A 21,289-nucleotide genomic window follows, 5' to 3' on the forward strand; every position below is an offset into this window, starting at 1 on the left:
GAACTGAACAGAACATCTGATAATCAATTGAGGGCCCCCCCCCCCCCCCCTTTATTGTTCTTCTCTTTTTTTGTATTGTTCCTTTTACTCTCTCCTCTGGTCTATATTATTCCACCCCTGGCTCTAAGAGAATAAAGAATGTGGAGCGACACAAGAGGTAGATCAGAAGAACTCTTCTAAGTATATATGGTAGTCCAAATATAAGACACAATAGATGAATAATATCGGAAAACATATATTTGTAAGCATCCTAAGTACCGGCGCATGCGTAGGTGCAACACAGGACGACGATTGTAAATAGACGTCATCCCCAAGCGCCTGATGCGAGGATGGGCGTCATCAGCAAAGGACTAATGACGTAGACACCCCTGCACCGGAACCACATAGAGACTGGAATCTTCACCAATTGGAGGCCCGTTCACGTCACGGGCGGAAGTGGAAGTGACGCATGTAAATGGGAGTGTCTGAGAATACGTCACCAGGTGACGTGGGAAAATGATAACGGAAGTAAATACGATTGGCGTATAGTTACAACTAAACATAAAGTTGCTGTAAAGGTTTAGGAATCTGGGCAAGCCCTGAGAACGTTATCAGGAGCTATCCCATCCAGTGATGTATACTGAGTAGAGGTATACATAATTTATACACCAGCTCTCTCCGCTCATCTTGAGGATTTTTAAATATCAATTTAGAGTGTTAACTTTTAAATAGAAATAATAAAAGTATAAGTTTTATGTATTAAAAATAAAAAGTCAGTCAGTAGGTGATTCAAGCCACGCTTTGGTCGCATGACCCTTGAAAAATTCTGCTATATATCTAAATAGTGTGGCCACCTCCTGTAGGACCCATTAGTCTGTTGCACACACACACACACGTAGTGGGACGCTGCATTGACCAGACTGTTGGCTACTGAGACTGGACTTGGTGGAAGACAGGGTGGTGCTTAACCCAGTGGAAGCATTATCTGCTGCAAACCAACCAACAACCTGGTCGCACTGGTCTGACTTCGAGAGTGTTGTCTTGCGACGCCCTGCAAACTGGGACATGAAGCTAGGTATCGTGGATGACTGTTTTCCTTGTGCTCTGGCAGCAGGCACAGTTGCAACGCGCCCTGAGCCACGGCCTCTGCGTGAACCATCAGAATCACGTCCACTTACCCGTCCCTTAATACTCGCCTTCTTCATATTGACACTGGATGTCACTGATATTTGGATTAAATATAGGCCTCACACACTGTCTAGAAATAAGTGTATATTTGCTTCTCACTGGTCACAGCAAGCAGAGTTTTAACAATACAGAAACTGACTGTAACTGCTATTTGGATTAAATATAGGCGTCACACACTGTCTAGAAATAAGTGTATATTTGCTTCTCACTGGTCACAGCAAGCAGAGTTTGAAGAATACAGAAACTGACTAACTGCTATTTGGATTAAATATAGGCCTATCACACTATAGTATGAAGCACAACAAAATTCCAGCACTCACGATTTTGGTAGCTAAAATCTTCGTCTTTTATTCAGGCAGTAGACAGTTTAGACAGGACATCCACCCACAAGTGTAGCAACTTTGACGCGTTTCGAACAATAGTTCTTAGTCGTAACAATGAGCTGTGTTATCTCTGGTGGTTTTATGTTGGTTTGTAGAGTAATTACTCACTGCCCCCCACCTGCAGGGCGGGGGAGCAGAGGAGGCAAAGCACACTTTAACCTCTTATTTTCCAGATGTAGCAGTGCTCATGTGTTTTACAATATGCATTGATAATTTATGCATCCACATATAGTCATCAGTTTGTCAATTAAATCAAACGTGAAATATAACATCAATAAAAACAGTATACATAATAAAATTAAGGTAGAGTATCAAATGTCATGGTAGCAGTAGAACACCATACCAGCTATATACAAACGCATCCATGCATGCATCCATATGTGACAGTGTTCCCCTGCTATATCTGACATAGGCTCTTTCCCTCTCCCCGCTCCCGCTAGTACTCTCAATTGCAGTGTAAAAGGTAATATGATGCAGAAAGAAACCATTGGTCAATAGAAATACAAGAGCTCTTTTTTCATATTCAGGCCATTAGGATGCCTGGTATTCAATTTGAAAATCCAGAAGGCTTCTCTCAATCTCACTAGACGTTTAAAATCTCCTCCTCTGCTGGGTAGTCTCACTTGTTCTATTGCAAAAGCTGAAAAAAGAGCTCTTGTATTTCTATTGACCAATGGTTTCTTTCTGCATCATATTACCTTTTACACTGCAATTGAGAGTACTAGCGGGAGCGGGGAGAGGGAAAGAGCCTATGTCAGATATAGCAGGGGAACACTGTCACATATGGATGCATGCATGGATGCGTTTGTATATAGCTGGTATGGTGTTCTACTGCTACCATGACATTTGATACTCTACCTTAATTTTATTATGTATACTGTTTTTATTGATGTTATATTTCACGTTTGATTTAATTGACAAACTGATGACTATATGTGGATGCATAAATTATCAATGCATATTGTAAAACACATGAGCACTGCTACATCTGGAAAATAAGAGGTTAAAGTGTGCTTTGCCTCCTCTGCTCCCCCGCCCTGCAGGTGGGGGGCAGTGAGTAATTACTCTACAAACCAACATAAAACCACCAGAGATAACACAGCTCATTGTTACGACTAAGAACTATTGTTCGAAACGCGTCAAAGTTGCTACACTTGTGGGTGGATGTCCTGTCTAAACTGTCTACTGCCTGAATAAAAGACGAAGATTTTAGCTACCAAAATCGTGAGTGCTGGAATTTTGTTGTGCTTCATACTAAAGATATACAGGCTCACCAGCCTTTTTCCGTGCACGCAGGTGTTTGGATAATTGGGTTGAGCTGGACTTTTCTTTGTGCATATTCAGGCCTATCACACTGTCTAGATATCAGTGCTGATTTGCTTCTCACTGGTCACAGCAAGCAGAGTTTGTATAATACAGAAACTGACTGTAACTGCAATTTGGATTAAATATAGGCGCCACACACGGCCTAGATATCAGTGCTGATTTGCTTCTCACTGGTCACAGCAAGCAGAGTTTGTATAATACAGGAACTGACTGTAACTGCAATTTGGATTAAATATAGGCGCCACACACGGCCTAGATATCAGTGCTGATTTGCTTCTCACTGGTCACAGCAAGCAGAGTCTGTATAATACAGAAACTGACTGTAACTGCAATTTGGATTAAATATAGGCGTCACACACGGCCTAGATATCAGAGCCGATTTGCTTCTCACTGGTCACAGCAAGCAGAGTTTGTATAATACAGAAACTGACTGTAACTGCAATTTAGATTAAATATAGGCATCACACACGGCCTAGATATCAGTGCTGATTTGCTTCTCACTGGTCACAGCAAGAAGAGTTTGTATAATACAGAAACTGACTGTGTAACTGCAATTTGTATTAAATATAGGCGTCACACACGGCCTAGATATCAGTGCTGATATGTTTCTAACTGGTCACAGCAAGCAGCGTTTGTAGAATGCAGAAAATGAATGTCACTAACGGTCGCCCTGACACAAAAAAATAATCCCCCAAAATAAATTTTGCTGCCACCTCTAACAATAGTCCTTAAAAGGACTTTTGGGTCTCTGAAAGGTTTGAGATCAAATTCTCTCTACACTCGCTCTGTCCCTTCCTAACAGCAGCTCTCCCTGACTCGCAATGAGCCAAACCCGCGTGACCGGGTGTTATATAGCACCCGATGACGTGTTCCGGCCAGCCAATCACTGTAATGCCAGTAGAAAACATGTCTAATGGCATTACAGTGATGCCAATACTTACCAGCATGTTTATTGGCTGCTTAGAAGGCGCCAAACGTCCGGGGAGGAGACTCGAGCATGGCGCTCGAGCACATGTGGTACTCGGCAAAGTGCTCGGATCTGCCGAGCAAAGCGATGCTCGAGCCGAACCGGTACTCGGCCGAGCATGCTCGATCATCACTAGTAATAGATGTTCCATGCAGTCCTATGTAACACCTCAGATAACACAGTGATAACTCTCTGTGTACAGATAATGTAGTAGATGTCACCTGAAGTCCTATGTAACACCACAGATAACACAGTGATAACTGTCAGTGTACAGATAATGTAGTAGATGACACCTGCAGTCCTACGTAACACCACAGATAACACAGTGATAGCTCTCTGAGTACAGATAATGTAGTAGATGTTCCATGCAGTCCTATGTTACGCCTCAGATAACACAGTGATAACTCTCTGAGTACAGATAATGTAGTAGATGTCACCTACAGTTCTATCTAACACCACAGATAACACAGTGATAACTCTGTGTACAGATAATGTAGTAGATGTCACCTGCAGTCCTATGTAACACCTCAAATAACACAGTGATACCTCTCCGAGTACAGATAATGTAGTTGATGTCACTACAGTCTATGTAACACCTCAGATAACACAATGATAACTCTCTGAGTACATATTTTGTAGTAGATGTCACCTGCAGTCCTATGTAACACCACAGATAACAATAATAACTCTCTGAGTACAGATAATGTAGTAGATGTTCCATGCAGTCCTCTGTAACACCTCAGATAACACAGTGATAACTCTCTCTGTACAGATTATGTAGTAGATGTTACCTGCAGTCCTATGTAACACCACAGATAACACAGTGATAACTCTCTCTGTACAGATTATGTAGTAGATGTTCCCTGCAGTCCTATGTAATGTCTAAGATAACACAGTGATAACTCTCTGAGTACAGATAATGTAGTAGATGTCACCTGCAGTCCTATGTAACACCTCAGATAACACAGTGATAACTCTCTTGAGTACAGATAATGTAGTAGATGTTCCCTGCAGTCCTATGTAATGTCTCAGATAGCACAGTGATAACTCTCTGAGTACAGATAATGTAGTAGATGTCACCTGCAGTCCTATGTAACACCTCAGATAACACAGTGATAACTCTCTGAGTACAGATAATGTAGTAGATGTAGTAGATGTTCCCTGCAGTCCTATGTAACGTCTCAGATAGCACAGTGATAACTCTCTGAGTACAGATAATGTAGTAGATGTCACATGCAGTCCTATGTAACACTACAGATAACAGTAATAACTCTCTGAGTATAGATAATGTAATAGATGTCCCCTGCAGTCCTATGTAACACCTCAGATAACACAGTGATAACTCTCTGTGTACAGATAATGTAGTAGATGTCACCTGCAGTCCTATGTAACACCACAGATAACAGTAATCAGGGCTTCAGACCAAAAAAAAATATCAAGGAGCCATTGGCTCCTAACCTGAAAAATTTAGGAGCCAAATTTAAATTTTTAGTCGGCAAATTTAAAATACATATAATTACGGTATGATAAAAAACAAAACAAAAAAAAAAAAAAAACATGTCTTACCTAGGGTTGTCACGATACCCAAATTTGTACTCTATTTCAATACCATAACAAAGTATTGCGATACTCGATATCACGTGAAAAAAATAAAACACCAAAAAAAGCCGCGTGCATTCCGCATTTTATGGAACATCTGGACCATAATAGAACAGTCCGATCCTAATTTTTGTCGGGACAAGGTGAAAAAAAAATGGTAAATTGCACGTTTTTTTTTCTGTTACGGCGTTCACCGCATAGGAGATATTTTTTAATATTTTAATAGTTCGCACTTTTTTGGGTGTGGCGATATGTAATATTTATTTATTGTTTATATATTTTATATGTAAAATTGGCAAAGGGGGTGATTTATACTTAATATTCTGATGTGTTTTTTTTTTTACTTTTAATTTAACAACTATTTTCCCCCTTAGGGGCCAGAACTTGGGATCTTTTCATCCCTTGTCCTATTCACCCTGATAGAGCTCTATTAGGGTGAATAGGACCTCACACTGTCCCTGCTGCCCTGTGCATAGTACACACAGCATCAGGGAGCTGACTATGGCAGCCAAGGCTTCAGTAGCGTCCTGGCTGCCATGGTAACCGATTGGAGCCCCAGATTACACTGCTGGGGCTCCGATCAGAACTGCCACCAATGAGGAGGGGAGGGGGGGACCCTGTGGCCACTGCCACCAATGATTATAATAGTTATAATACTGGGGGGGGGGGGGGGGTTTGGGGGCCACTGTGCCACCAATGATTATAATAGTTAGAATACTGGGGGGGGGGGGGGGGGGCACACTGTGCCACCAATGATTATACTTTATAATACTGGGGTTTGGAGGGGGGGGGGGGGGGGTGCGGTGCACTGTGCCACCAATGAATATAGTTGATGCCTGAATACAAATGCAGGCTGCGGGTCGTCCATAGCCCATACCCGGCACCCAGCCTCTATGACTGCGAGCTGCGACTCGCCGCTATTAACCCCCTCAGGGATATGGCCGGCACCTGCAGCCTGCGTTTGTAGTCAGGCATAAACTATATTCATTGGTGGTGCAGTGGCCACAGCCCCTCCCCGTCTCCTCGCTTCTATCAGCCCAGATAACATAGTGATAACTCTCTGAGTACAGATAATGTAGTAGATGTCACTAGAGATGTCCCGAACTATTCGCCGGCGAACAGTTTCCGGCGAACATATGCGATGTTAGGTCTGCCCCCTATATGTCATCATTGAGCAAACTTTGACCCTGTATCTCACAGTCAGCAAACACATTCCAGCCAATCAGCATACCCTCCCTCCCAGACCCTCCCACCTCCTATCAAAAAGCAAGGACAGCATCCATCTTAGATTCATTCGGAAGCTGCAGTGTTAGTTAGAGCAGGGAGAGTGCAGCTGCTGCTGAATTAATAGGGAAATCGTTAGCTAGGCCAAAGTTCTGTGTCCACTCCAGTCCTCAAAGACTCATCTGCTGTAAGGACAGCGTCCTGACAGCACCCCAAAAAGCCCTTTTTAGGGCTGGTACATCAGTCTGCTTTTTTTAATTTTTTATATATATATATATATATATATATATATATATATATATTGCAGTTGCCTGCCCGTGTGTGTCAGGCCCACTGACTGTACTGTGCCCACCACTCATATCGGGTGGCACAGTACCTTGCAGATAAAAAAGTAATTTAATTTTTTTCTCTGTAATATAATTGCAGTTGCCTGCCAGTGAGTGTCAGGCCCATGACTGTACTGTGCCCACATGCTTACCACTCATATAGGGTGGCACAGTACCTTGCAGATAAAAAAGTCATTTCATTTTTTCTCTGTAATATAATTGCAGTTGCCTGCCAGTGAGTGACAGGCCCACAGACTGTACTGTGCCCACTGCCCACCACTCATATCGGGTGGCACAGTACCTTGCACGCATAGTACCACTAATCAAAAAAAAAATGACAGGCAGAGGCAGGCCATCCTGCAGGGGCCGTCGTGGTGCTGTGATTTCCTTTGGCCCTAGAATAATGCCCAGTGTTCAGAGGCCACGTACCCTGAACTCGAAAAGTTCTGATGACATAGTTGACTGGCTTACACAGGAGGAAGTAAAAAAGTATCAGGCCGTAGAGCATTAAGAGGAAGAGTTGTGGTCACCATCACCACCAGAAGCAGCCTTGTCGTCGTTGATTGCTGGACCTGCGGCAATGCAGAGAGAGGAGTCTGAAGAAGAGGAGTCAGAGGAGGAAGGTGGCTTTGAGGAGGTGGAAGACCAACCACAGCAGGCGTCCCAGGGGGCTTGTTGTCACCTTTCGGGGACCCTTGGTGTTGTACGTGGCTGGGTGGAGGAAGAGACCTTCAATGACGTCAGTGAGGACAAGGAACGGGACATGGCTAGCTTGGTATCCAACCTTGTGCAAATGGGGAGTTTGCGGTTGTGCAAATGGACTGTTTGCGGTGCGTTAAACGGGGAGTTTGGTCTGTCAGAGTTTGGTCTGTCACTGTGAAGCGGGCGTAACCCTTACACTACCTGATCGATACAACATCATACCTGATCGTATACACACACTGGATGATTTAAAGCACGTTATTCCAAACAATTTAAGAATGTTAGGTGATTTATGTGCTTTATGGATTAAAACCCGACTCTGCGTCAACTACGTGATTTTCCATGGGAGTTTTGCCATGGATCCCCCTCCGGCATGCCACAATCCAGGTGTTAGTCCCCTTGAAACAACTTTTCCATCACTATTGTGGCCAGAAAGAGTCCCTGTGGGTTTTAAAATTCGCCTGCCTATTGAAGTCTATGGCGGTTCGCTCGTTCGCGAACATTGGCGGAAAATCGCGTTCGCCGTTCGCGAACGGAAAATTTTATGTTCGCGACATCTCTAGATGTCACCTGCAGTCCTATTTAACACCACAGATAACACAGTGATAGATAATAATAGGGGCATGGTTTTCTGCCCCTCCCTTTTCTCTTTTCCCTTTGTGTCTCTGATTATTTTCCTCAGGTGAAGTAAGCCAGTTGGATACCGGGCAGCTTCAGGATTGGTCAGTTTGGCTGAAGGGTCAGTGATTATTATTGGTTAAATCTGTTGCTGTCCGGTTGCTGGGCCTTGTTCTATTTTTATCTAGGTCCTGGATTGGTTAGCGGTGCGGTGCGGCGGGAAAGCTACCTATTTAAGAAGGTATCGTACCTGTGGAGATCAGTCGCCGTGTCAAGAACAGAGAAGAGGCTTGTCCCGCCCTCCCTGAATATTGTCGCGGTCTTTGTTTCATTTTAGGGGGGGGGGTTAGTCGCTCAGAATTCTGGGTGGACTTAAATTAATTCAGTAAATGGACTTTAATATTGTTAAATATGGTTTTATATTGGTTTAAAGTGGTTGAGTTATGTAACCCCCAAGAATTTAATAAAGACCGCGGCCTTTTCATCCATTTGAAGTTTGTGTTGTATTATTAATTATTTAAAAGGTTATTGTTGAATATGGCACCATGTAGTAGATGGGTGTGAGCCCCCAGAATTCAGAACACGCACAGTGTGACCTGAAGTCTGGGGCCGGATGCGGCAGGGTGGGCCATATTCTCAATCTCCTCCCCCAACCCTACCGTGAAACAGATATGTGGATGGACATTATTATATACAGTAGAATACCGCACCATACCTGTTACATCCAGTGACGTCTCCTGTGATGTAGACTCTTTCCTCAGAGTCTTCATTCGGAGATAAGACCGCCATGACACCTTCTTTCAGCCGCTTCTTGTCTCTGCAGAGTTTCACAGATTTTTTTTTTAGGTTCCTCACTTTACTATCATCCTCTCCTTCCTGGTGTCTCAACAACTGCTGCCCCCCCAATACTGTGCTAGAGCCATACAGTCCCCCATTCCCCATAATATTATTCCCCCTGTATATTATAACGGCCCCATCTTTATTATTAATGTAATGGCCCCCTCTTTATTATTAATATAATGTCCCCCTCTTTATTATTAATGTAATGGCCCCCCTCTTTATTATTAATGTAATGGCCCCCCTCTTTATTATTAATATAATGGCCACTCCACTCTTATTAGTATGATTTCTCGGTCCTCCTCTTTCTGCTCCTCCCCCAACCCCATAGTGCCCCCAGTGCCTCTGCAATTAGAGTAGGGTACAAAAAATAAAAAAATTAATACCTATCTCCATCACAGCTTGTGGCATCCCGGTGCAGGCGGTCACGAACGCCTCACTGTGCCTTTCCGCACCGCGTCATCTCGCGAGATCCGAGTCCTGCGTCGCTCTTCTGCCTGAAGCCTATGAGGCATAACGGAGGGGACGGGAGCCATAGCTCCCCCCCCCCCACGCTACGCCACTGCTTGTCTGCAAAACGGACAATAGAACATGCCTTATAATTTATGCGGGGCCACGGAACGGAGCAACGGAAGCGGACAGCACACAGAGTGCTGTCCGCATCTTTTGCGGACCCATTGAAATGAATGGTTCCGTATACGGACCGTATACAGAATCAAAATACGGGCCGTATACGGAACGGAAAAATCGTACGTGTGCGTGAGCCCTAAGACTAAGCTCTCATTGACTTCGGGGCAAACAAAAATATAATTGTGATAAAATTATAAAAACTTTCTTAAAGAGAAAAAAAAGTCAGTGTAGCCTATAGCAACCAGTCAGCCTTTCAATAGAGCGCTGTATGAAATGAAAGTTGTCCTGTGATTGGTTGCTCTTGAGTCCAGTTGCTCTGAGGTTGCATGTAGTGTTGTTATACGTCTCTATGTGAGGACGTCTATGGGCGGGGAGCCTGGTGCCTGCACTTCCCCGGGACTGCGCATGCGCGGCGGACGGCGCCGGCTTCTTGTGTGCTGTAAGCATGGCGGATAGAGCTGGGCTGGAGCAGGCGGTAGCGCAGCAGGGAGAGAAGGTGCGGAAACTGAAGCAAGAAAAGGCCAGCTCGGAGCAGGTGAGCCCGGGAAGGGAGGAAAGGCTGGTGGTGTGAACACGGCCATAGTGTGCCTGCTGTACTGGTTATGGCCTTGTCACCGCTGGTGTGTGTGTCACCCTGTCCACCCTGGGTGTAGCAGCCTATGAGGTGGGAGCTGAGCCCCATTGCTGCTGGTCATCCTCGTGGCACAGTGTGTATGACTGGAGTCACCATGGATGTGGTGTGAAGTAGTTCTGTCTGTACAGAGACATAGACGTATCATACGGTATGTGGCCCATTGACTTCACTGCAAGTAGAAGAGAAATCTCATTAAATCCACAGAAGGATTTCCAATTGTCACATGTGAATCCTGGAGAATCCCTTTAAAGAGCACCTCCGCCCCTGACCTGTTTTATAAACTGCACACATTGTCCTCTTCTATTCTTATAACTCTCTGTTGTGCCATTCCTTTATTATTCCTGCTAGAAGTTATGACTGAATTGCTCGTAGTTTACAATGAAGGTCCAAATGGGTATTACAGGTTGGGGGTGTATCTTTGTGCTGTCAGTGTCATACTATGCAGGGACACCCCTGCCCCCCCAGCTGGTAACATCCATCGGGAGTTTCATTGGAAGCCACTAGCAGTTCATTTATAATTTCTAGAAGGAATAATAAAGGAATGACACATCATAGAGTCAGAAGGATGACTCTGGTAGTGGTTACTAAAATTGACAAGTCAGGAGAGTTGACAGGTCCTCCTTATAAGGGCCCATTCACACGACCGTAGTGCCGTCTTGCCCGTGTTGTGTTCCACAAACCGCCCCTCCGCAAAACACGTGTTCCACAAGAGATGGCTAAAGATAGGACACGTCTTATCTTTTGAGGCACGGTCCCAGAAGCACAGAGGGGCTTCTGGGTCCGTGCCTGCGCACTGCAAAAGATAGGACATGTCCGCACCGCAATGTGGAGTTGGCTTGGCGTGGTTGGCACTACAGTATTGTGAATGGCTCACCTTTCTGACTTCAGGGAGCACGCTCGGCAGAGAGGTTCGTAGGGCAACTGCGTGACCCCCGAAGTATCTTCAGGCATTGCTACATTGGCACCAGTGAGGATTTCAGTGACGCTGTCCGCCAGTTCAGACGGCGTTTGTGCCACGTTGTGTGTATACCTGTGCTGCACGCTCCAGAGTCTGGCCGTCTGAGGAAAGCCCTGTGCGGTGTCCGTCCAGGAGGCTGCTGTAATCCAGAGCTCCTGTTTCATCATCCTCTTGACTTCAGCATCCACCGTACAGAAGTAGTCATTATCTCTTTCATGCAGCTTTAAGGAAATGAGCCTTTTTATGAGGGTATCTGTGGGTGTATCCAGTGTTGGCTACGTGTGTATTTCTTTGTGAGTGAGGATATTTCCCGGCCTGAGCTCTGCTCCTGTGACGTGAACCTGCACCGCTATAATAAGGCCTTGTTCACATTTCCGTTTTTCATGGGCATGCGCTACCTATTGATTTTAATGTGTTTATTTACACATCAGTGGTTTTCCACTGACCATGGGTCAGACATGCACTATTTTAGTCCAGGGTGTGGTCCTGACATGTCAATTGAAGTCTAGGGGTCTGTGAATTACAACTGACTCAATAAGGCTCCATTCACACGTCCGCAATTTCGTTCTGCATTTTGCGGAACGGAATTGCGGACCCATTCATTCCTATGGGGCAGCATGATGTGCTGCCCGGACATGGAATCCGCACTTCCGTTCCGCAAAAAAATAGAACATGTCCTATTCTTGCGCGCAATTGCGGACAAGAACAGGCATATTCTATTAGTGCCAGCAATGTGCGGTCTGCAAAATGCGGAACGCACATTGCTGCTTTCCGTGTTTTGCGGATCCGCTGCTCCATGTATCCGCAAAACACGTTGCGGACGTGTGAATGGAGCCTAAGGATGCCATCTGTGTTCTGTCAGTGTTTCATGGACCATTGGAAGGAGATGCTCTGAAATGAATTTTCAGGGGAACGCCATCCGCACAATACATATGACACCCGGAGGGCAAAAAAAACCGACCAGACACAGAATCTTCACTAATGAAACGCGGATGATTTTTCCATGGACCTGAAGTGGACACACACATGTAAACAAGGCGTGATTTATAACCTTCTGAACTCTTATCACACAATGCCACGATGATAACGGTTCAGTAGATCGGCAGAGAAGCTGGAATTCACAGCATTATAAATGATGACAGTGCTGTAAGGTTCAGGCAGAGAAATGGCGCACAGTCACGGAGCGTGTGTACTGGAATGAACGCGCTTGTATGAAACTAGCCTTGCACGTAGACGTGAGGCGCTTTCCATCCATCTCGTCTCATCTAGCTACTTCTGAAGGACAATGCTCTCTAAAGTATAAAACTGACCCAGTGTGGAATGCTACAGGGTAGTAATGGTGGGACAGTAGGAGAGCCTCACCTGCATGTGCGGCCCGTCCTGCCTCCTCAACAGCATCTCAAGCCATCAGATTCAATAGTCAGGTGGGAAGGTCGGAGTGCTCCAAAAGCTGAGGCTTTAGGCCTCTTTCACATGGCTCTATGTGGCGGCCACGTTTCCCAAACCAACCGCTGCTTATGTGAGCTGAACTCTTGGTATCATAAGGATCTCTGATGCTGTGAGTTCTGCAGGACTGCTGTTCTACTGGACGTACTGCCCAATCTGGTACTCGCAGCATTATAGAAGGCTGCGTTCCGCTCACATGCGTCACGGTCGGTCTTGCACCCACAAAAAGGAGTGGAGCTTGAGTGCAACAAGAGCAATAGTGACGCCCTCATTACATCAAAGGCTCAATTTGCAAAGTAAGATAAAGTGTCATAACTCGGAAACGGAGCCTCAGATCTACAAAAGGAAAAATGGCGTTTTAATCTGGCGAATCGCGAATGTGTCTATGCCAACAGTTGGATAGGGAGATAGCTGTTCCCCTGCCAGACAAACGCCAGTGTTAAAGAAGCCATAGATGACATTTTCAATGTACATGGATTGATGTATTATCAGTAATGACTATTTTCTTGTTAGATTGCAGAAGAAGTTGCAAAACTCTTGGAGCTAAAGGCACAGTTGGGCCCGGATGATGGAAAACACAAGTTTGTTCTCAAGACCCCTAAGGTAAAATATTCAGAATACTGCAGATTTATTGTAAGTAGCAAAGCAAAAAAAATGAAGGCTTTCAGGACGCAGCCTATTTTCCTTCCCACCTTCTAAGGCCCCTTTCACACGGACGAGTATTCCGCGTGGATGCGATGCGTGAGTTGAACGCATTGCACCCGCACTGAATCCGGACGCATTCATTTCAATGGGGCTGTGCACACGAGCAGTGATTTTTCACGCATCACTTGTGCGTTGCGTGAAAATCGCAGCATGCTCCTCTTTGTGCGTTTTTCATGTAACGCAGGCCCCATAGAAATGAATGGGGTTGCGTGAAAATTGCAAGCATCCGCAAGCAAGTGCGCATGCGGTGTGATTTTCACGCCCGGTTGCTAGGTGACGATCGGGATGGGGACCCGATCATTATTATTTCCCCTTATAACATGGTTATAAGGGGAAATAATAGCATTCTGAATACAGAATGCATAGTAAAATAGGGCTGGAGGGGTTAAAAAACTAAAATTAAAAAATTTAACTCACCTTAATCCACTTGTTCGCGCAGCCGGCATCTCTTCTGTCTTCATCTGTGAGCAATAGGACCTTTGATGACGTCACTACGCTCATCACATGATCCATCACCATGGTGATGGATCATGTGATGAACGCAGTGACGTCATCAAAGGTCCTATTGCTCACAGATGAAGAGATCCCGGGCTGCGCGAACAAGTGGATTAAGGTGAGTTAAATTTTTTTTTTTTTTTATTTTTTTTTATTTTTTTTAACCCCTCCAGCCCTATTGTACTATGCATTCTGTATTCAGAATGCTATTATTTTCCCTTATAACCATGTTATAAGGGGAAATAATATAATCTACACTACAACTAACCCAAACCTGAACTTCTGTGAAGAAGTTCGGGTCTGGGTACCACAGTCGGTTTTTTATCACGCTCGTGAAAAACACATTGCACCCGCGTGATAAAAACTGAACATCGGAATGCAATCGCAGTCAAAACTGACTGCAATTGCGTTCCTATTCGTGCAGGTTTGCCGCAATGCACCGGGACGCATCCGGACCTAATCTGGACACGCCCGTGTGAAAGATGCCTAAGAGCCGTGATCTATGAGGGCTTGTTATTTGCAGGTTGTATTTTGTAGGGGTACCACTTAATTAAATTTTTCTGGGTCTCAGTACAATATAGTTTTTGTGTTTCACTACTTAAATTTTTATATTTTTTTTGAAAAAACATAATCTTTTCTTTTTATCACCATATTCCGAGACACACACCTTCTCTTTTTTTTTTTTTTTTTTTAATATATATCTCCGTCTACAGAGCTGTTGTATTTATGGTACCATTTTGGGTTATAATCGACTTTTTGATCACTATTGATTAAATTTTTTTTATGGGGTTGAGGAAATCGGCAAATCAACATTTATTAATTTTTTTCTCGTTAAAGTCATTGGGGGACACAGCACCATGGGTATATGCCCAGCTACCACTAGGTGGCGACACTAGATATCAAAAAGGTTGGCTCCGCCCAGGTGCGCCATACCCTCTCCACAGCCACTAGGCTAATCTGTTTTAGTCTAGTGTCCGTAGGAGGCAGACATGACCTGCTCAGTTTTTTGCAGGTCCTGCTGCTTTTCATTTTTATTTTTATTTTATTCTTCTTTCCTTTCTTCTGCAGGTCTAGGCTTGCTGCAGGATGGGGCTCCATCGTGGATTACCACTTTAGTTGCACCCCCTGCGGGCGAGTACTTGAAGTACCTACGCCAGTCACCCAGTCCCCCATTACTGCATCTGCAGTGGCATGCCGACAATCCCAGTAAGTGTTGTTTGCCGAAGGGTTGACCCTGCGGCGCCTGAAGACGCCGGATGGTAAGTATTCTCCCCTGTGTCCCTGCCCCAAGAGGTCCCCTGGGTTAAACCCCCCTTTCTGGCCAAAGGACGGGATTGATTTTATTGTGGGGCCTGGTTAGGTTCCTCCTTTCCCCTTTTTCTTCACTCCCTGGCCACCCATGCCTCTCCCGGCCTTTCCCTCTACTTTAGTCCGCGGCTTCTGCCAGGACTAAGCTGCATCTTCCCCGGCCTGTCCTCGGGCTCCTGGTGCTCCTTTTGCCCCGTTTTTACCCCCCCTGGGCGTCGCTCCTCCTCAGGAGCCCCCTCACCCATTTTTATCTATATCTATATCTCTTGAGGAAAATAGGACTGCACTCCAGATTAAAAGTGAAAATAATGAGCTTTATTCACCCATAGTATGGCAACCTTGCGACGTTTCGGCTCACAAGAGCCTTCTTCCTCTATTTCTTGCCATTTAATGGCAAGAAATAGAGGAAGAAGGCTCTTATGAGCCGAAACGTCGCAAGGTTGCCATACTATGGGTGAATAAAGCTCATTATTTTCACTTTTAATCTGGAGTGCAGATATATATATATATTTTTTTTTTTTTATCATTCCGGAGGGCCCCAGGTCTCCCATGGTTCCGGAGCACCTTTTCTGGCCACCTCTTCCTTTTATCCCAGCCAAGCGCTGGCTTTAACCCTGTGGGGGGTGGTTTCCAATTTACCTCTATTTTCAAGAAGAAAGAGCCTCCATCTTGCCAGCAAACCTCCTTGCACATTTCTGCAGCATCTCTTCAGGGACAAGGCATCTGGGGTCCGGTAGGACAGCCTCTGCCTGGCTGTTTTTCTTTTTTCAGGCTCCCTATCAGCCCCCATATCCTTCTCCAGAGAGGACTCTCATTCCCAGCCTCTGCTTCTGGTCGCCATGTATTCCTCTTTGTGCGCAGTACCTTGCTTCTAGGCTCTTTGTCTCCCTGACCACCCTTTCTGTGTCGGTCCCTCCTGAATGGGCCTCTTCCCTGTCCCAAGCCATAGGAAACCTTGTCCGACTCTCCCCATCCATGGTGGAGTCACTGGACTGCTTGCCAAATTGCGGCCACCTCTCCCCTCCCAGGGCCGACGTGACACGCTCACATTCAGACAACAGGTTCCGCAAACTACTTCGGGTTGTCACAACTAAGTCCCGCTCCTCCTCGGCATCCTTGGGTCACCCTCAGGACAGGTCTGAGGCTGGTGACGTATTTTTCCGTGACTCATCTTATGCTTCCTCGGGGGACACCTCTGCACAGATTCTGACTCGGCACAGAGCATCAGGCGGTCTTCCACCATACAGAATCTCTCTGGGTGGTCAAAGACAAAAATGTCCACCGAGGAACCTATCCCTTTTAGTGGATTTTCAGATGGCACTCCCCTGGCTGCAAGGATATTATCTAGGATCAACCGATATAGATTTTTTAGGGCCGATACCGATAATTTGTGAATTTTCAGGCCGATAGCCGATAATTTATACCGATATTCTGGGAATTTTCATTTTTGAAAAAAAAAAAAATCCTACACAAATCTGCTGAAAATTAATGTTTATTGTTAACGTGTATTTTATATATTTTTTTTGTAAATCTTTCTTTTTCATTTATACTTTAATATTTTTTTTTTTTTTTTTTACAAACTTTTAGCCCCCTTAGGGACTAGAACCCTTGTCCTATTCACCCTGATAGAGATCTATCAGGGTGAATAGGATCTCACACTGTCCTTTGTGCACACAGCAGCATGGAGCTGAACATGGCAGCCAGGGCTTCAGTAGCGTCCTGGCTGCCATGGTAACTGATCGGAGCCCCAGGCTTACACTGCTGGGGCTCCGATCGGAGGAGCAGGAGAGAGGGGATCCTGTGGCCACTGCCACCAATGATTAATACTAGGGGTGGGGGCTTGGGTGGGGGGGCGCACTGCGCCACCAACGTTTTTAATACTGGGGTGGGGGGGCGCACTGCGCCACCAACGTTTTTAATACTGGGGTGGGGGGGCGCACTGCGCCACCAACGTTTTTAATACTGGGGTGGGGGGGCGCACTGCGCCACCAACGTTTTTAATACTGGGGTGGGGGGTGCACTGCGCCACCAACGTTTTTAATACTGGGGTGGGGGGGCGCACTGCGCCACCAATGATTAATACTGGGGGGCTTGGGGGGGGCGCACTGCGCCACCAATGAAGATAAGTCTTTCATTAATTCATATACAGGAGGCGGGAGCTGGCTGCAGAATCACATAGCCGGCTCCCGACCTCTATGAGCGGTAGCTGCGATCCGCGGCACCTAAGGGGTTAACTACCGCATATCGCAGCTACCGCTCATAGAGGTCGGGAGCCGGCTATGTGATTCTGCAGCCAGCTCCCGCCTCCTGTATATGAATTAATGAAAGACTTATCTTCATTGGTGGAGCGGTGGCCACAGCCCCTCCCCTTCTTTTGTCCTCTCTTTTCTAATTGGCGGCAGCAGCATCACAGGGGGAGGAGACACTGCTTCCTTCTCCCCTGTGTTGCTGAGGGAAAACAGAGAGCGCTGAGAGCAGCGCGTTCTGTGTTCCCAATACGTTATCGGTATATCGGCAAAATAGATGCCGATAACGTTCAAAATCCTGAATATCGGCCGATAATATCGGTAAAACTGATAATCGGTCGATCCCTAATATTATCCACACAGGTAAGTCAGCTTGCCGCCTCTCCAGTACGTGGTGCTTTACCCATCACCTTGTTTAGCACGCCATCACACCTATGTGGTGTCCCAGGTACGTACGCCTTCCCCTTCACAGAGGGGTACTCGTACCGCTGCCAAATGCTGTATCCAGCAGACTTTCCTCTTTCCAAGGTATCTCCTTTTCAGCTGGAGTAATTTGTCTGTTCCAGGGGCTATAATCAATACACTCTCCTAGTTAGAGAGTGTTCCTGGCCACCGTATTACTTCTCCAGACGCTGTAGCCAGTACACCAACCTGGGGCTAGCGTGCACCACGCAACATATTACTGGGGGAGCCCTGGTTTACCATATTACTCCTTTATTAGGTGAAGTACCTGAATCCTCTCCGGAGGCTGTAGCCATTACACCTGTTTGGTTCTAGTGTGCACCACAGGCAAAGTATACATGCCATGTTCAGTCGCTGTAGCCATGGCACCTGTCTGGCTCTAGTGTGCACCATGCAGCCACCTTGCTTCCTTCTTCAGTGGAGTACCTGTACCATCTCCAGATGCTGTAGCCATTACATCTGTCTTGTTTTTAGTCTGCACTGCACAACGTATTACTCCCTTATTAGGTAGAGTACCTGTACCATCTCCAGATGCTATAGCCTTTACACCTGTCTGTTTTTAAGTCTGCATTACAGAGCCATTTTTCTCGCCATTACACATGTCTGGTTCTAGTATGCATCATGCAGTCATTCTACTCCTTTATCAAGCGCAGTACCTATGCCATTTCCAGATGCTGTCGCTATGTCTCCACTCTCATTATCGTGTGCACCATGCAATCAGATTACTTCCATTCAGGCGGTGTATTTATAGTATCTCCAAGTGCTGTGCCCTATTGGTACAATCTGTGGCCCAAACTGCTCCTGCATTACTGGGTGTATTTTCCTGGTTCTAATGTGTGCTAGGCAATCATGGGGTTCCTCCTCATGCTGAGTGATGGTACCATCCCCAGACGCTGTATTCATCACCATTTCTGGTTCTAGTACGCATCTGGCACCTCATTACCGTCGTGCTCGGCGGTGTACTTGTACTATCTCAAGGCGCTGTATCCGACAGACCATCGTGGTTGAAGTGTGTACCTGGCAACCATATGTTCTCCCCCCTTCTTGGGCGGAGTAGAGTTGCAATTCTTATATCCAGTATATGGCTGGCCTCTTCAGATCTGACTCCTGGTACAGTACCTCCAAGTCTTCTCATTGCCCCTGTACTAGGCATGATTTTTACTTTATTGCTTGCACCAGACAACCACACTCCCCTCTAGTGCGCAGGTTGTTGACTGTCATGCTAGATTTTCAACCCTATAAAGTACTACTGCATTCCACACATCATGATGGAGTACTCGCATTGTTTTTACTGCTTTTGAGCTTTTTTTCTCGTGCATGGCATTGGGGGACACAGCACCATGGGTATATGTCCAACTACCGCTAGGAGGCGACACTAGACATAAAAAAGTGTTGGCTCCTCCCCGTTGGGCTATACCTTCTCCACAGGCACTAGACAGATCAGTCTTGTTCTAGTGTCCGTAGGAGGCAGACCTGACCTGCCCTTTTTGTGCATGTCATCCTGCTACTTTTTTATTTTATTTTTCCTTCAATCTGTTTTTCTCTTCTCTGCAGGTTTCGGCCTGCTGCAGGGGTGGCTCCATCGTGTTCCACTTTAGTTGCCCCCCTGCGGGCGCGTACTCGGGTAACTGGCAGCCACCCAGTCCCCAAATCTGCTTCCGCAGTGGAATTCCGGCAGTCCCACGGTTCCCGTGTTGAGTCCGCCGAGGGGGTGGTCATTGCTGCGCCTGAAGACGTCTGAGGGTGAGTATGTTCCTTTAGATTAGGGTCTCCCCCCCCACCCCCCCCCCCCCCCCCCCCCTCTCCTCTTCCCGGATACCTGCATCTGTTAGCTGTATCCTGGCCCCAGAAGCCCCTTGGCCTTCCGTTTTTTTCTCCTCTGGGGGTCGCTTCTCCAGTTTTCTCCCCCACCTGGCCCCCGTTCGTCGCGGCAGCTCCAGAGCACTTCCGCGATCACGGCCGTTCTTCCCCGGCCACGTTCCACTAATCGAGGCCCCGGCTTTTCGGGCCTACTAGGCTGCAACTCCCCGCCCACTTTCTGGCTTCCTGGGCTTGCTCCGTCTCCTCCCCTCCGTGGGGGGAGCCTGGGAGGGGCCTCTCCTGCCTGCCCATTCCAGCTCCAGGTTCCCTGCTCTTCCTCCGGCTGTCGGCTCCTTCTCTCACTGGGTCGCCATTTTCTGCTCTCCTGCATGGGGCGCGCAGCCTCTGGCTGATTTGCTCTGCAGGCTCCCCCCCCCTCTCAATTGCCGCATTCTCCTGCAGCCCTGCACCTGTTCTATAGCTGCTGCAGCACCTCTTGGGAACGTGGCATTCGGGGACAGATAGGACAGCCCTGCTGCTCTATGAGGGCCTCCTCTCCCTGCCTCCCTATCAGATCGCCACGTATTTCACGTGCGTCCGTTGTCTACGGAGGTTTCCATGTGGTCGGCTTGTCGTCCTCTCCCACCCTTTTGTGTAGGTCCCCCCCTGAATGGGCTTCCTCCCTGTCGAACCATGGGAACCTTGCCTGACTCGCCCAATCCCTGGCGGAGTCGCTGGAGCGCTACCTACAAATTGTTACTTCCATAGGTAGAGGTCCTACACCTACTCCAGATGCTGTAGCCATTACTCCTGGCTGGCTCTATGGTGTTCCATGCAGCACTATTTCCCCCTACCGGGCGAGATATACAGGCCGCCTTCAATTGCTGTAACAATTGCACCTGTCTGTTTCCAGCCACCTTGCTCCCTTCATGGGTAGAGTACCTACACCATCTCCTGATGCTGTATCCAATATCCCTGGCGGGCTCTATTGTGTTCCGTGCGGCACTATTTCTCCCTTTCGGGCGAGATATAGAGGCCACTCTCAATTGCTGTAGCATTTGCCTCTGTTTGGTTCTAGTGGGCACCAGGCTGTTGCCATTGCTCCTAGCTGGCCTTATGGTGTACCTTGTGGCACTATTTCTCCCTTACCGGACGAGATATTGAGGCCACCTTGTATTGCCGTGGCCACTGCACCTACCTTTTTCATAGTGTGCACCAAACAGCCATCTTACTCCCTTCTTAGGTAGAGTTCCTGCACCGTCTCTGATGCTGCAGCCGTTACACCTGTCTGCCTCTATGGTGTGCTATGCGGCCCTGTTTCCCTCTTTTCTGATGAAATAGAGGGCCTCCTTCAGTTGCCATTGCACTTAATTGTGGTGTGCACCTGTCGTTCTTTGTGGTACCGCTCGGCCCTATTTTCCCCTTCCCGAGTGAAATATAGGTACCATTGCTAACG

At 46.7% G+C, this 21,289-nt stretch overlaps 1 protein-coding gene across 1 annotated transcript in view; it reads left to right on the forward strand.

Moving 5' to 3' along the window:
* The first annotated feature begins 10,178 nt into the window (after positions 1–10,178).
* The window catches only part of LOC121008948 (histidine--tRNA ligase, cytoplasmic-like), a 113,949-nt gene continuing 102,838 nt past the window's right edge, over positions 10,179–21,289 (forward strand). Inside the window, exons 1-2 of the mRNA XM_040441785.1 lie at positions 10,179–10,314; positions 13,331–13,420. Of these exons, the coding sequence (XP_040297719.1) occupies positions 10,225–10,314; positions 13,331–13,420 (180 nt within the window). The 5' untranslated portion in view covers positions 10,179–10,224. The remainder of the gene's footprint in view (positions 10,315–13,330; positions 13,421–21,289) is intronic.

Source organism: Bufo bufo, chromosome 1 (genome assembly GCF_905171765.1).
Source record: "Bufo bufo chromosome 1, aBufBuf1.1, whole genome shotgun sequence".
Taxonomy (NCBI): domain Eukaryota; kingdom Metazoa; phylum Chordata; class Amphibia; order Anura; family Bufonidae; genus Bufo; species Bufo bufo.